A 17,457-nucleotide genomic window follows, 5' to 3' on the forward strand; every position below is an offset into this window, starting at 1 on the left:
ATGATGACATCAGGGGCGGAGCAGTAACATATGGGGTGGGGTTATAACATTTGGGGGCATGTGTGTGCATTGTGTGGGCAGTGGTTAGACATCAGAGGTGGTTTTTGACCAGATTATTGTTTGGGTTTCACAAGGCTAAAACCTGAACAGATAGTTGTGACCCAAATAGCCCTAAGAAAAACTGAACTCTTTAGTTGAAAGTGAATGGGTGGCAACCCTAGTAGTCACACCAGATCCGGACTGAGAATTAAAATAGGCCCTGGCATTTCAGGTACACAGAGGTCCAATCAGCCCCCACAGAGGCCCAAACAGCCCCCACCAGCCCACTAAATACTGACTTTCTATGGGACCTTATAGCAGCCCCTCTGGCATTTGCCACAACCCACAGATTGCCAGTCCGGGCCTGAGTCACACCCTCATTGCACAAGTTTCTCTTGGTTCTTGCAACAACTACTGTACATGGGTGCAATACACAAAGGAAACCCTGTACTTAATGACTGGCCAGGACTAGGTGCAACATTTAGAGCACCCTTGTGTCTTGTACCCCATTCACAATAATATGGGCAGCAACGTCATGAAGACTATGCCAGCCAGATAAATGCAACAGTGGCCACCCTGTGACTGTATAAGGGTTTATTAATATAAGTATGGGCCTCTCTATAATGATAAGAATGAGACCTTTCTATAAATATAAGTTTGGGGCCTCTCTATAAGTAACTTTCCCTATTTGCAAAGTACCGACTGCAAAAGGTTTGTTTCATCCTGACTTGACTCCACACAACTTTCACTGTTGGTCCCTTATGTTGCCCAAAGTTCCTCTTTAATCAAAGCAGCAGTGATATTTGGTCTCCAGCTCCGACCTCAAAATCCCATTATTTCCTTTGGAAGGAGGAGGTAGACGTTCTGTTGGGCAAAATGAGGAGAAATCCGGAAGATTGTAGTAACCATCACTAATTCTGCTCACTAACAATTTGCTAGTTGTACTTCTTTGCCGTTTGTTCCTCCAAGATCCTTCTGATGTAGATGGAAAGGTATTTATTGATACCTCTGCAGTCTGCTCCATAGAGAGCACTGGAATATATTGCCTGAAATACTAAAGGTCCCATCATATACATTATTTGGATCAAGGACAAGGCACTTTTCTTCCTTGTTTTAAATAATGGCCCTACCTGGTTAGTTAAAACTATGCCTATTTCTCATTAAAGGATAAGTAAACCTTTAAAATAAGTGAATGTAAAACTGATGAGGGGGCTAGTCTAAGCACTTTTGTCATTTACATTCATTATTTATTTTCTTTTTATTCCAAGATATTAAGGGATACATGTACTGTTAATATGAATGAATTGTGTTACAACAGCGCCACCTGCTGGTCAGTTTCCCACCAGTCTGACCAGCAAGTAGTCAAGGAAGTTGTCAGGAGAAAGAAAGAGGCTGATGTTCTTCTGCTTAGGAAAGACATGAGAAAGGTTTTTAATTTAATTTTCTAACTCTTCATAGAGACCAGTAGATTATAAGGGATGGTGGACATCACTAAGATCATCATTTATTTATAAAGCGCCACAAAGTTACACAGCACTTTACAATAATGTAATAAACTGAATAAAAATGGGACCGGGGGCCCTAATCCTGCCCTACTGGTAAACTCCAATGTAATCGGTGTGATAACAGTAAATATTTAGGGAGACAGAAACAGATTCATACATTCAAGGCAGAAATTTAAACATTATGAGTTTTTTTTTTTATCTCTGTCAACTACTATTTTACTACTTAATTAAATTTCCCTTAATAGCACCAGTACTGACTATTTGGGGGCTTATACATTTAATTCTATAACACGCAAGAGTAATTTCCCTTTTGCAGAACAATTCTGAATGTGACAGGGCTGAGCCGCCTATAGATCTTTCCTTTTCCTGTCATTAAATTTGGTTCCAGCACGGACGCCCTGTAACTTGCCCCTGCACCCCATCCCCCACCAATGCTCACAAGTTGTTCCACTGAATATGAGGAGGGGTCTGGTTACAGAGACCCTGACAGGGAAAGGATCAAGACGAGGATTCTCTCTAGGGTGAAGATGACAAACCAAAGTTCTACCTGCTGAAGTTAGGAACATGATATATATATATATATATATATCTATATATATATATATATATATATATATATATATATATATATATATATATATATATATATATATATATATATATCATAGAGCTGCATCTTTTTTACTGGAAATGCCCCCTTTCTTCCCAGCTCTTCTCCTACTAACCTGTGTGTCGTTCTACAACCCCCCTTAAAGACAAACAGCTTTGTGAGTTCCCTGTAAGGTTCCATCCTATGCAGCTTAACTCACATATAAGGAAGTTAACAGGAATAAAGAGAAAAAACTTTTAAAAGTGGTGTAAAGCAACAACCCAGAAGGCAAAAATAGAAAATGGGGAGCTGATTGCTTCATATGCAAAGACTAAATCCCAAAAAGATGCAGATTGGGACTCCATTAAAATAATTTCGTATATAGAAGAATCTGGAAAAGCAAATATGCTTAATAGTATGCTTAATTCATTCTGATTTAATTAAAGCTATATAAGTAAAGAAACACACACACAGACATGGACTAAAGTAATATAAAAATAAAATGCATAAGAATTAGTTGCAGTCACTAAAATGTATCTCTCCACCTCTTTCTGTAACATGAGCTCTTTATATAAGCTCTATAATATGGTTCATGTGCTTTGAGATGCTGATTGGTGGATATATGGGCTTCCAGGGACACTCTCACATAAGCAAGTGTACTCAATAACAAACAAGGGAAAGTTGTGCTCACTATTCATTTAGAAAACCATTAGGTGGGGGTGCAATGAGGTTGATTGTGTCCTGATCCGTTTGTGGTACAAGGGCACACTGTAAGCCATAGATTAATACAGCCTAGGCTTGTGCCAGGGGGCTAATGAGACCTCCACTACTTCATTCATTAATATATTTGCGCATAAGAACTTGACTCATTGACTCAGGGGAATGTGTGTTTTTGAATATGGATATCTGTCCCAAAAATGTATTTTCTACATTGCGATATTATAATAGTCGTACATTTTCTGAAAATTGGAGAGATCAAGAATTGAGTCCTGTATCTTGAAACTCTATGAAAAAGTTGTAAGTGTAAAATCAATTTCTTTTTGTCCAAAGTATAAGCAACAAAACATTGATATCCTTCATTATTTGGGGATGTGCCCCGAAGTTCTGTTGATGTGGTTGAAAATATTTTTATCTGTCTTCACCAAAAATAATATTAATTCTATTTGCACAATTTGTGATCTTAGTTACAGGTACAGGACGTGTTATCCAGAATGCTCTGGACCTGGGGTTTTCCAGATAATGGATCTTTCCATAATTTGGGAGATGGCCTTTCTGTAATTTGGATCTTCATACCTTAAGTCTACTAGAAAATCATATAAACATGAAATAAACCCAATAGGCTGGTTTTGCCTCCAATAAGGATTAATTATATCTTAGTTGGGATCAAGTACAAGATACTGATTTATTATTACACAGAAAAAGGAAATCCTTTTTATAAATTCAGATTATTTGGATAAAATGGAGCCTATGGGAGACGGCTATTCCGGTATTCTGAGCTTTCTGGATAACGGGTGTCCGGACAACAGATCCAATACCTGTGCTAGAAAATCATATAAACATGAAATAAAGCCAATAGGCTGGTTTTGCCTCCAATAAGGATTAATTATATCTTAGTTGGGATCAAGTACAAGCGACTGTTTTATTATTACACAGAAAAAGGAAATTAATTTAAAATTTTGGTAAAATGGAGTCTATGGGAGACGGCCATTCTGTAATACAAAGCTTTCTGTATAATGGGTTTCCGAATAACGGATCTCATACCTGTACCATTCTAATTTAAAATGACTGAAGAGAGCCGCGAATTTGTCAAAGGAAAAGGAGAATTACCTTGTTGTGGTTATGGCCTCGGCCTGTAAATCACTATTTCAGCACTGGATTGAAGAAAAAGTTTCTTCCTTTTTGTAAATTATATCCTTATAAACAGTGAGTTCTGATGTCATCAGTTATAAACGGTGAGTTCTGATGTCATCAGTTATAAATGGTGAGTTCTGATGTCATTTCTGTCACATGACTCACTGAAATTTGTGTATTATAATAAATAAAGTACCCCCAGTTGTAAAATATGAGGATATTAGAAGTTACCTCGGAGTTCCATGACCTGTACTTTGGCCTCGTACTTATAAATGGTCATATAACTCCTCGTTAACGTATAATATCCTTATAATTTACAAGAGGGGGTACTTTATTCTCTATATATATATATACTTACAAGAGGTGATTAGATATAGAACTGGGACACGAAAAATTAGAAACAATTTTACAAAGAATTGGGTCTTTTATTTCAATTTAGGAAGGAAAAGTCGACTAATACATAGATTCATGGGTAAAAGTGTGGGATAGAGATGGTATTTCTGTATAATATTTACCTTATGTTCACGTTTCATGTCAGATCATTTTATTAATTATTTTTTTTAGTTCAGCAGAGAGAATTTAATATTGTAGCTGACGTTTATTTATCCTGCTCATTTCGAAGATTTATATGAATTATTATTTTTCTAAACTTCTAATTCCAGGTCTACTTTGCATATTTGTCAAAATGATACTTAAAGGGGCACATTTACTTAGCTCGAGTGAAGGATTAGAATAAAAAATACTTTGAATTTCGAAGTATCTTTTTGGCTACTTCGACCATTGAATTGGCTACTTCGACCTTCGACTACGACTTTGAATCGAACGATTTGAACTAAAAATCGTTTGACTATTCGACCATTCGATAGTCGAAGTACTGTCTCTTTAAAAAAAAACTTTGACCACCTACTTCGCCACCTAAAACCTACTGAGCACCAATGTTAGCCTATGGGGAAGGTCCCCATAGGCTTTCTAGGCTTTTTCTGATCGAAGGAAAATCGTTCGATCGATGGATTAAAATCCTTCGAATCCTTCGATCGAACGAATTGCAGTAAATCCTTCGACTTCGAAGTTCGAAATCGAAGGATTTAACTTCGATGGTCGAATATCGAGTGTTAATTAACCCTCGATATTCAACCCTTAGTAAATGTGCCCCATAATGTCAGCATTAAATATTTTGTTTGTTTCTTTTGAAATTAATACAAATAAAAATACAGGAAAAAGAAAGAAAAGGGAGGAATGGAGGCCAGGGGGCTCATTTATGTCCCTGTGAGGAAACCCATAAAAACACACAGGGAGAACATACAGACTCCTCCTGCCGTGATCAGAATAAAACCAAATTCTCCCCACACAGAACATACAGACTCCATGCAGCTACTGACCCTCTCTCCACATACAGACAAAACAGATATTGCCCTGGGGCAGAATGAACTCAAGATCTCACAGGGAGAAAATACAGAGAAGGTCCTGGCCAGAATGGAAACCAAAATGACATATTTATAATAAAGTCACAGGTATATATACTATGTTATTTCATTGTCTGTCCCATGTTCCAATGCTCCGTGTTGCTTGGGTTCTCAGTAATTGACTAGGGACGGTTCCGCTTCCCAAATACCCCCAGTTTCTCCCCAAAGCACTTTAAGAGTTCCATCTTGTTATGACATTGCTCTGTTTTCTTCTGGCAAATCCAAGGCAAGAGCCTCAAGCACATTTCTGCCTTCAGTTGAGGAGAGGCCATGGCACAGAATTGATTTGCTGAGCTCTCTAGGATTCTGAAATGAAATGAGAGATTTTAGGATCCAGAGCTGAGACCCAGTAGAGTGACAGAGAGAGATCAGCTACAAACCCTGGGTACTCGCTACTGCTCCAAAGCCCATAATTTGCACCTTGAGCTTCAGAGGAGTCACAGCAGGGGGTTCTGTATAAGGAATAGTTTTTGGGCTTCAGATACATGAATACAAAATAGAAATAATGGCTCTGAAATAAATTATTGGTTTCTCATTTCTTATTAGAGATCCATTACCAGTTGTTTCTGTTTAAATGATCAGTTAAATGAATAAATATCACTGGACTGTCCCACCAGGACAACAAGAGATCTCCTGGAAGCTGAGGTGCCACCCGATCTTCTGCTTCACCCACAGGACAACCTTTCTTCTCTCCTTCTGCCATTACTGTCATCTCATTTGGGACAAATGTAAGTGTTACAGGACAGCAGAGAAAATATGTAGAACTGATGGACATTGGTGGGGAAAAGGTGCAAAAATGAAGACAAATGGAGAAAAGAAATAGAAGGGGTGGCAGAAATAATAAAGGGGTAGAAAAAACAGACAGATGAAATGAGAATAGAGAAGAATCAGAAGGAAAGGAGGGAGAATAAGAAGAAAAGAGCCTATGACACAATGATCAGTAAAAGAAGGGGAAATTTATTTTTCCATATTTGCCCCATGTCTAAAATGCTTTTGGGGCCCTAGTACCCCAAACACACATTTATAGCAAGTCACTTACTGTTTGGAATTATCACTCCAATGGAAGAGATTTGAGTGTTCAACCTTCTTCAGCCCAATCCAGTAAGAACGAGAAGACTTTGTTATCATTTCCTATAGAGAATAATGGAAGCTCAGATCAACAAATTCACCCTCTATTATAAAGCTAGAGCTATTGGTGTGCATAATGTATTATTATTATTTTATTATTAACATGTATTTATATAGCGCCAACATATTGCGTAGCACTGTAAAGTAAATGTGATTATACGACTTAGTCACATGAATTATATACATAGAACATATGGAGTAACAAACATCACAATCAATACAGGTACAAAAGGTGAGGAAGGCCCTATACAGAAAGAGCTTACACTCTAAAGGGAAGGGAGTAATACACAAGGTGTGGGAGTGGGCAAGATCGAATTAAGTGGGTGAGAAATGTGGTATTGTATGTGGTGTTGCGTTTGGTAGTTAAGCAGAGTGAGGGGAGGCTTCTCGAAAGAAGTGCGTTTTCAGAGATTTCTTGAAAGCAGAAAGATTGGGAGAAAGTGGGACAGACCGTGGGAGAGAGTTCCAGAGGAGGGGTGCAGCCCTTGTAAAGTCTTGAATGTGAGCATGTGAGGAGGTAATGAGAGAAGAGTTGAGTAGCAGGTCAGTAGAGGAGCGTAGTAAGCGGTTGGGTGAGTATATAGAGATGAGTTCAGAGATGTAGGGTGGGGCAGAGTTATGAAGTGCTTTGAAAGTCAGTGTCATTAATTTGAATTTGATTCTGAAAGGTAACGGAAGCCAGTGCAGGGATTGACAGAATGGCGAGGCAGAGGAGGAGCGGTTGCTGAGGTGTATGAGCCTCGCAGCAGTGTTCATTATGGACTGGAGAGGTGACAGTCTCTGGAGGGGAAGGCCAATTAAAAGAGAGTTACAGTAGTCTAGACGCGATATGATGAGAGAGTGAATAATAATTTTGGCAGCATCTTGGGTGATAAATGATGGTATTTTGGAGATGTTCCTTAGGTGGGAGTGACATGATTTAATAAGTGACTGGATATGAGGAGTGAATGACAGGGCAGAATCTAGGATGAGAGATAGATCTGAGTATCGTCAGCATAGAGGTGGTAGTGCAAACCATACGAGTTGATTAATTTGCCGAGGGAGGAAGTATAGAGGGAGAATAGTAATGGTCCCAGGACAGAGCCTTGAAGAACCCCAACAGAAAGAGGTAGGGGAGAAGATGCTACTCCATTGTAGGGGACACTGAAGGAACGATTGGTGATGTAAGAAGAGAACCAGGACAGGGCTGTGTCACGAAGGCCAAGCGACTGGAGGGACTGGAGGAGGAGAGGGTGATCTACAGTGTCAAATGTGGCTGAGAGGTCAAGCAGTATTAGTAGTGAGAAATGATTGTTGGCTTTAGCGGTTAAAAGGTCATTAGTTAGTCGAGTCAGGGCAGTTTCAGTGGAGTGTTGTGGCTTAAAACCAGATTGTAGGGGGTCCAGCAGGTTATTGTCAGAGAGGAATGAGGTAAGTCGGTTGTAGACTAGGCGCTCAAGTAGTTTAGAGATGAAAGGTAGCAGAGAGATAGGTCGGAGGTTGTCAAGATTGGAGGGATCAAGAGAGGGGTTTTTCAGAATGGGGGTGACAAGAGCATGTTTTAGTTGAGAAGGAAACAGTCCATGTATAAATTGGGAGTACACTGACACCACTAAGGGATGGGATGTTTCAGCTCACCTTGTACACCTAGTGGTCTGAATTCCCTTAAGTGAAACTGAGGGAATAGTAATAAGCTGTGTCCCTTTTCTTACTGTTATCCCATCACCTTTAGGTAGAGAATCACCTGGGAGTTCCTTAGCCAGTAGGGAAGCTCCAAATCCTAATGGTCCCCATGTTTATATTTCAGAACCACTGGCACCCATCAAGTGTTTGAGCAGAGAGAAGTCACATATCACATGACTACTAAAACACACCCTATTAGGGCCCAACATTAGACCCCCCCTCAAGATCCTCCCTCTCATTTTAAATATTCCGCCTGTTTTGTACAATTTCCTTCTGCAACACCCCAGTATTCATAACACTTCATGAAACTGGATCTGTGCCATCATTTTTGTTGTCTGTACCTTTAGAATGTCATCACTTTCTTCTATTTTGGCCAACACGGCCCCGGTGCCCCTGCAGAAGATTTCACTAGCTAGTCTGTACTTGGATTCATTAGAGAAGTAGTAGCACTGGTCTCCAATCTGCTGCCAGACGTCTGGGCAGTAATTGAAAGGATCTGTGGAGAGAGAAACCCTCCATTTGTGTTACCTTGCCATTGGGCAGAAAGGCTAACGATCTACTCTATGTTCCTCCTACATTATTTATGTTCCTGGCTAAAATGGGCACCAAGCTAAACGAAATTATTTTTTTATTGACTGCATCCAAATACCATCCCATCCTTAGAGGAGAAGAAATACAATAACTAGACATCATACTATCTCCTCATTGCCTAAAAACCTAAAATCTGCCCTGTCTCTCTCTATATCCCACCAATATAGATCTTCTGCACAAGGCCAAGGACAGGGTGAACTTACAAAACGTGTTTTTATGAGCACACTTGCCAGTGCAATTAATTACACTCTCATTAACAAAGGCGTGTGCCCCAATACATTCTCCTAGCAACGCATAGCAACTAGCGCAGACCCCCAATGCACCCGTTCAACCTGCTCTAATCATCTGCATGGAACTGCACCAATAGGCAACCCTAGAACCCCTGCAATTAGTGTGATCTCAAGGTTCCCTAACGGGTTTCATCTATTCATTTAACAGGCTTGTGTAAAGCGAATGGGGCTAATGCCGTTACTGATGCCACATCCATTGACTCTTACCATTGTAGGGTCCAATCTCTGCATTACTGGGGTTCTTACCTGTGAAAAGAAGGAATGTTGTTTATTTGCAGCGGAACTGTTATTTCCATTCTCTCCATGTCTGTGTATAGGTGAAGTCCCTTATTGTTTCCTACGTGTAACCCAATGACATACTCAATAGACCCTGCTCTGTGTCTACATTCCACAGTAGCAACAATCAGCAGCTCTGAGAGTTTCAACATGGTGGACAGGGGGTTCACTTCACTCTACTCCAAGAGCAACTTTTGCACTAGGGGTGTAACTACAGAGGAAACAGACCCCGTTGTTAGCAATTAGCAATTTAAGTCTTGGTAGAACAGGTCGACTTATCAATGGTTTGAATCTAGTTATGTCCCTGTTTTGCACATTGTGTCCCCTGTGAGATTCAAGTAAACACGAGAGTCCATGTACAATGCAGAATGCAGGGAGCAAAGTCCAAAAAAGTCTGCAATCTGACATTTGTTTTGCACTTTGTACACTGCATTAGTTGCGATTGTGTGATGGGGTGGCATGAGGGTGCCCTCTTTTCTGCTTCCTACCTGTCCCCTAACATACGCATCATGGCCGACCCCATTGCTATACAGCAGCTTATTAATATAAACTATAGTAGTACTTATCTGTTATCTACTGTGTATCCTGTGCTTGAATGGCTGCCCCCATGGCTACACAGCAGCTTGTTTATATAAACTATAGTAGTACTTATCTGTTATCTACTGTGTATCCTGTGCTTGAATGGCTGCCCCCATGTCTACACAGCAGCTTGTTTATATAAACTATAGTAGTACTTATCTGTTATCTACTGTGTATCCTGTGCTTGAATGGCTGCCCCCATGGCTACACAGCAGCTTGTTTATATAAACTATAGTAGTACTTATCTGTTATCTACTGTGTATCCTGTGCTTGAATGGCTGCCCCCATGGAGACACAGCAGCTTGTTTATATAAACTATAGTAGTACCTATCTATTATCTACTGTGTATCCTGTGCTTGAATGGCTGCCCCCATGGCTACACAGCAGCTTGTTTATATAAACTATAGTAGTACTTATCTGTTATCTACTGTGTATCCTGTGCTTGAATGGCTGCCCCCATGGCTACACTGCAGTTTGTTTATATAAACTATAGTAATACTTATCTGTTATCTACTGTGTATCCTGTGCTTGAATGGCTGCCCCCATGGCTACACAGCAGCTTGTTTATATAAACTATAGTAGTACTTATCTGTTATCTACTGTGTATCCTGTGCTTGAATGGCTGCCCCCATGGCTACACATCAGCTTGTTTATATAAACTATAGTAGTACTTATCTGTTATCTGCTGTGTATCCTGTGCTTGAATGGCTGCCCCCATGGCTACACAGCAGCTTGTTTATATAAACTATAGTAGTACTTATCTGTTATCTACTGTGTATTCTGTGCTTGAATGGCTGCCCCCATGTCTACACAGCAGCTTGTTTATATAAACTATAGTAGTACTTATCTGTTATCTACTGTGTATCCTGTGCTTGAATGGCTGCCCCCATGGCTACACAGCAACTTGTTTATATAAACTATAGTAGTACTTATCTGTTATCTACTGTGTATCCTGTGCTTGAATGGCTGCCCCCATGGCTACACATCAGCTTGTTTATATAAACTATAGTAGTACTTATCTGTTATCTGCTGTGTATCCTGTGCTTGAATGGCTGCCCCCATGGCTACACAGCAGCTTGTTTACATAAACTATAGTAGTACTTATCTGTTATCTACTGTGTATTCTGTGCTTGAATGGCTGCCCCCATGGCTACACAGCAGCTTGTTTATATAAACTATAGTAGTACTTATCTGTTATCTACTGTGTATCCTGTGCTTGAATGGCTGCCCCCATGGCTACACAGCAGCTTGTTTATATCAACTATAGTAGAGTTTCTGAAGCAAACAAAGGACTTTTATGTTGTATTTTAATTACTCTAAAACACTTGTATTTTTTGATGTTACTGTTCCTCTTAATGGCCATTGCAACGATACTAGAATAGTGGTAAATAAATAGGAAAACCATGTAAATTTGTACAAAGAGTGGCCCCTATTGTGGCCGTGGCGGTGACACTCACAGGAGACAGAGACGCATTGCTGAACTTCACTCCACTGTTGCTGCAGAGCCAAAAGATTCTTCCCTTTCTGTGCGTCACTTCTCCTGATTTCGTCAAGATTTCTCTCCGTCTCTTTCAAGTTGTTCTTCACATTCTGTAATTCCCATTGTGCCTTGGCCAAGTTTCCCTGTGCCGTATTCAGCTGTTTGCTTTTGTCAGCAACGGAGCTTTGCGACTGTCTGTAATGATTATTTATTGTTCCTTGGTCCCATCTGCAGGAGTTCAGCTCATTCTGACAACTGCAAATCAAACAGTTATGGCTCAATAAAAGGCAGAACATGACAGGGCCCAGAGCTGCTCTAATATATATATATAATATATCTAAATATTTGGATGTAAGGACAAATAAAAGCCCCCAAACCAGTTAGATTGCAGCACAGTCTCCATGACCTGCTGAGGGCTCAGTGTGACACAATATAGAGTTGTACCTTGTTCTCTGGCCGCTCGTCTCTCCCAGTTCCACCATTTTTCTCTGCAAATCCATTTGGCAGTCACGGAGATCAGACTGGAGCTGGTTCCTCTGTCTGACTGTTGCCTCCAGTCTTTGGTTCATGTCAGTGTTACTCCCCCTACTGGTTCCCAGAAGGTTCTGTGTCTTTTCCAATTCTGCCCTCGTCTTTATCAGCATCTCCTCTTTCCCTTGCAGGTCCTGCTCTTTCTGTAGGATGGTGTCCAACAGGGTTGCATTAAGGGCCCTATGATCCTCCTGCAGCTTCTCAAACTGGCCAGCAATTTCCTCATGGAGGTGAGACATCTGGGACACTGCCAATGTTAATATATCACATCATCTTTAGATTATAAGCTCTGAAGACAAGGGTTTCTTGTTATTTTATGCCACTATTTGTAAAGGAATCAGTTTCTTTGTGAACTTTTCCCTGAACTTGTCCCTACCACCAAAATAACCCTAATGGGCAAGTCAGCAGGACACTAGGGTTGGGCTTTGGTGAGACTGGACAGTGACATCATGGAGTGTGCTGGGTGATGCCGGGGGCAGAGATTGTGATCTCATGGTTGGGCTCATTGATGTTGGGGGGTGGAGTTGGTATTGAACACTGACATGTATTGGCCAAACCAGGGAAAGCTATGGGTCATGCTTTAACCCAAGAAATGGAGTCTAGCTCTGGTATAACTAAGGCACTCTTTAATGGCCAAAATTTAGGGGATGGCAATATAAATGGGGAATACATATATCAGTCCCGTACACATGTATTGGCTTTATTGGCTCCGGTGAGATATTGACATTTTTAGATTTTTAGTTCCAGGATGTTGGCTCAATTGATGGTCAGCAACCCAAGGGTTAACTGATTACAGGAAGTGCAGAAGCTGAATAGAGGAAGTGCATAGACAGCGCAATTGGCCTTCAAAAAGACATTGAGTGGGAGCCTGCCTATTAAATCTGCTTAAATCTCAACTAATTTTTGGGGTTGAGATCCCGTTAACAAACAGCCTTTATATTCCGAGAGAAGAGCAGTAAGCCCCACCTACTATTCAGCTCTACCTTATAACTCCCTCTCATTTTAATTAAACAAGATGGAGACAATAGTATAAGTTGGTGACAGTAGAGCAAGATGTAGACAGTGGTGGCAAGATGGAGAAGGACAAGATTCAGAAAGTAGGGCAAGTAGAAGACAATTGGACAAAATGGAGACAGTAGGACAAAATGGAGACAGTAGGGTAGGATGATGACAGTAGAGAAATATGGAGACAGTAGGACAAGATGGAGACAGTAGGACAAGATGGAGACAGTAGGGCAAGATGGAAACAGTATGACAAGAAAGAGACAGTAGGGCAAGAGGGCGACAGTAGGACAAGATGGAAACAGTATGACAAGAAAGAGACAGTAGGGCAAGATGGCGACAGTAGGGCAAGATGGAGACAGTAGGACAATATGGAGACAGTAGGATAAGATGGAGACAGTAGGGCAAGATTGAGACAGTAGGGTAGGATGATGACAGTAGGACAATATGGAGACAGTAGGGTAGGATGATGACAGTATGACAAGAAAGAGACAGTAGGGCAAGATGGCGACAGTAGGGTAGGATGATGACAGTAGGACAATATGGAGACAGTAGGATAAGATGGAGACAGTAGGGTAGGATGATGACAGTATGACAAGAAAGAGACAGTAGGGCAAGATGGCGACAGTAGGGTAGGATGATGACAGTAGGACAATATGGAGACAGTAGGACAAGATGGCGACAGTAGGGTAGGATGATGACAGTAGGACAATATGGAGACAGTAGGATAAGATGGAGACAGTAGGGCAGGATGATGACAGTAGAGCAAGATGGAAACAGTATGACAAGAAAGAGACAGTAGGGCAAGATGGTGACATTAGGGTTGGATGATGACAGTAGGCCAATATGGAGACAGTAGGACAAGATGGAGACAGTAGGGTAGGATGATGACAGTAGGACAATATGGAGACTTATAGGAAGATGGTGATAGTAGTGCAAGATGGTGACCCTAGGGTAATATGGTTACAGAAAATAAAGATAGTAATAGCAAAACAACAGAACCACTTTAGGTATATCTTCAGTCTTCAGCTGTTGTTAAATTATTTAAAACAGTTCATGTACTCTAATTATTTTAGGCCACACCCCACAACTGTGTATATGACTCTGTTTTTCTGCCTGGGTAGGCCTTGATATAGAAATTGTGGGAAATGGAAAAGACACAGACTTTGTATTGGTGCCGAGTTCCCATATGACCTGGTTATACTCACAGTCCACAGACAGTCTGATAGTCGCCCCCAGTAGGACGAGACAGATGGGCATCAGGCAGACAGTGACGTAAGGAGAGTGAACAGCCGAAAATCCTGTGGCACAAACTGAGATTACTGATGTACCCGGGGGGAGAGAGGCAAATATATCAATACAAACAGGGCACCACATTGTATGAAAGACTCTTGGGCTACATTGATACTGAAGATATTTTCAGACTAATGGGCAGAGAAATACTGGGCAGAGGGCAGAAGTAGACTTGGCTCAGGTCTGGGCTCAGGACAAGCAATGGATCATTACTGTGCAGCCAACGGCGTAGGACTGGGGTGCTGGAATCTTCCCTCCTTTCTCCTTGTTCTCTCAGAGGCTTCACATTCTCATATGTGACTTCCCACTCGCCATATATCTGGGACAGGTCTGGAAATGAAGGAAATGCTGGTTATTTACTGGGAACAATGTGATTTGTCAGTCTTGATGGCTCAGTAAGTAGCACTGCAAGGACATTGTCTGTTCCCCCTGCAACTGTGCCGGTTACCCCCATGTACTCAGGTTTCTTCCTACACTCCAAATACATACAGGCAAGTTAACTGGCTCATCACAAAATTCTTAATGGTATGTGTGTGTGTGATATGCATCTTAGATTGTACACTCACTGGGCAGTGACTGATGGGAATGTGATAGAGATAGATTGTAAGCTCACTGGGGCAGGGACTGATGGGAATGTGATAGAGATAGATTGTAAACTCACTGGGGCAGGGACTGATGGGAATGTGATAGAGATAGATTGTAAGCTCACTGGGGCAGGGACTGATGGGAATGTGATAGAGATAGATTGTAAGCTCACTGGGGCAGGGACTGATGGGAATGTGATAGAGATAGATTGTAAGCTCACTGGGGCAGGGACTGATGGGAATGTGATAGAGATAGATTGTAAACTCACTGGGGCAGTGACTGATGGGAATGTGATAGAGATAGATTGTAAGCTCACTGGGGCAGGGACTGATGGGAATGTGATAGAGATAGATTGTAAGCTCACTGGGGCAGGGACTGATGGGAATGTGATAGAGATAGATTGTAAGCTCACTGGGGCAGGGACTGATGGGAATGTGATAGGGACCTTAGATTGTAAGATCACTGGAGCAGGGACTGATGGGAATGTGATAGAGACATTAGATTGTAAGCTCACTGGGGCAGGGACTGATGTTAATGTGATAGGGACATTAGCATGCAATCTCCAATTGTTGGGGAATATGTCAGCACCATATAGAAATAGTGAATAATAAAGCCTAATTAATTTGCAGTACCGTTATTACAATTCTATATAATACATATATGACTACATTTCCCTTAAAATAATACACTCTGTGTAGAGACTGAGTGGAAAGTCTTTTTTTAATTAAACTTATTGACCCAATTGATCCCGGCCCTCTGATGTGACCCTCAGTGCCAAGTCTGACCTGCCTGAGACAATGAGACCCCTGATGCCCAGGCGCTTGGGAAATGGAGTTTCATCCCAACATGAGATTCTGGGAGTCCAATACATCAGAGCTGCTTATAGTGGGTTACAGTTCTGCACATACACTGTCAAGCCGATATATATATATATATATAATAATGTTTTTGCAGTCAAGGGGACAGTTTAGGTGCAATTCACCTATTTTACAAATAGAGGTGACTTTCCATACACCCAATGTGAGGTACAGTTATCTGTGCACCCCAATAAATACACAGCTACAGTCTCCTGCACGAAATGAATCTGCATCAAACAGGAGACATTTGGGATAAATACAAAGACTATTTAAGCAAATTAAACCATAATGAGACATTTTATTGACAGAAGGAAAATGAGAAACTGGATCTTTTCTAGGGCTAAACACTTTCTGCTGAGGGTTCCAGTGCCCCCCTGGTTCTGGCAGATATGGGTGGTCCCTACAGACACCAGTCTAGTCACTGATATAGGAAACCCCTGTAGGGCCCCAGCTGGGCCCTCTTCTCGCTCAGAGCATCTGACCTATGAAATAAATACAGATTTACCCGTTGTAGGTGGTTCCTGTGCCGGAGACCGTGCAAACCTCAAGTCCGCATACACCACAGCCATGGTGGGCGATATCACATAATAACCGGGTGCTGCTCTGCTGGGTGACAAGAGAGGAACTAATCTCAGTGGGTGTGAAAAACAGATGCAACATTCCACCAGGAAATGAAAGTAGCGAGAGTATGAATTTACATTGAATTTTCCATCACTTTGTCCCACCTGCTGCTCAACTCTGGTTAATTAGTGTAATTAGTGTGTAATTAGTGTCGCACCAGCACAAGACACATTATGTGACCTCTTCTTGTACTTGAACTCATTCAGAGTTTTGGGTCATTTTCCTTATCTGTAAGTAAAAGACTTGAAGGGGAAAAGGAAAGAAAGAAAAGGGGCAAAGAGATACAAAAGTGGCCCAAAATAATAAGAATATAAATGTAGCACACATTGTAGTTATGTCACCCCCCCCAATGGAAAACAAGTGTTCCCCAGGTAGCCCCCTATCTCTGATAGTAAGGATTTTGTAAACATGGATCATCATCCTGCACCCAAGGAGTGGCACCAAGGAGACATAACATGCCCATGTGGAAGAGTCTGGATTTAGATTGGCAAATTATTACAATACTGATACTTTTATTATATTTCAATCAATACTGAAAGTTCAATGAGACACTCTGGGGTCAACAAGCTTTGACGAGCAGTTGGACAAACTTACAAATACAGATTCATGTTCATGTCTCGAAGGAGAATGGGGGCTGAGGAAAGTCAGGGGGTGGACAGAGGGCTTTATATGTTACAAACATTATCATGAGATGATACAGTCGCAGCTGAGCAGTGATTGGATAATGGAAAAATTACCAAAATCACTATAATCACTTCCCATACTGGAGATCCAATGAAATGACTGCACATATTAGTGGAGAGCCAATGAAATGACTGTACATAGATTAAAGGCACAATAAATATCTAATGTTACAACAAAGGTAAAGAATTATTTCCTAAATTGGCAAAGCGGGTCAATGGAACCCATCAAAACCAGCATGGTGGTCAGGCTTCCTTGCACCTAATTCACATGACATTCACAACTGGCAAATTGCCCCCTAGTTAGGGTAAAGGAATACATGTGGGGTAGATTTGGTTGCCTAGTGATCTTAAATTTACAATTTTTTTCCTATTTTCTGTTTACAAAGTGTAGCATTACCTCTGCCTAGAAACCGAGAGCAGCAGCAACTACCC

General features: G+C 41.1%; 1 protein-coding gene across 1 annotated transcript; it reads right to left on the bottom strand.

Moving 5' to 3' along the window:
- Window positions 1-5,176: 5,176 nt before the first annotated feature.
- On the bottom strand, window positions 5,177-16,354 carry LOC121399561 (CD209 antigen-like). Its single transcript, XM_041580715.1, has 9 exons — window positions 16,227-16,354; window positions 14,493-14,609; window positions 14,195-14,287; window positions 11,898-12,231; window positions 11,431-11,708; window positions 9,326-9,364; window positions 8,579-8,733; window positions 6,487-6,578; window positions 5,177-5,753 (listed from the first exon to the last, which is right to left on the bottom strand). The coding sequence occupies exons 1-9, from the start codon at window positions 16,288-16,290 to the stop codon at window positions 5,570-5,572; spliced, it is 1,356 nt and encodes a 451-aa protein (XP_041436649.1). The 5' UTR covers window positions 16,291-16,354; the 3' UTR covers window positions 5,177-5,569.
- Between the last annotated feature and the right edge of the window lie 1,103 nt (window positions 16,355-17,457).

Source organism: Xenopus laevis, chromosome 1S, assembly GCF_017654675.1.
Source record: "Xenopus laevis strain J_2021 chromosome 1S, Xenopus_laevis_v10.1, whole genome shotgun sequence".
NCBI lineage: Eukaryota > Metazoa > Chordata > Amphibia > Anura > Pipidae > Xenopus > Xenopus laevis.

Excerpts from the sequence above, each read along its gene's own strand:
- LOC121399561 (XM_041580715.1), bottom strand. The coding sequence starts at position 16,290 with ATGGCTGTGGTGTATGCGGACTTGAGGTTTGCACGGTCTCCGGCACAG. Across the intron at positions 8,734-9,325 it reads AGAGATTGGACCCTACAATG|ATCCTTTCAATTACTGCCCA; the intron begins GTAAGAGTCAAT and ends CTCTCTCCACAG. Across the intron at positions 6,579-8,578 it reads AAAGTGATGACATTCTAAAG|GAAATGATAACAAAGTCTTC; the intron begins GTACAGACAACA and ends TATTCTCTATAG.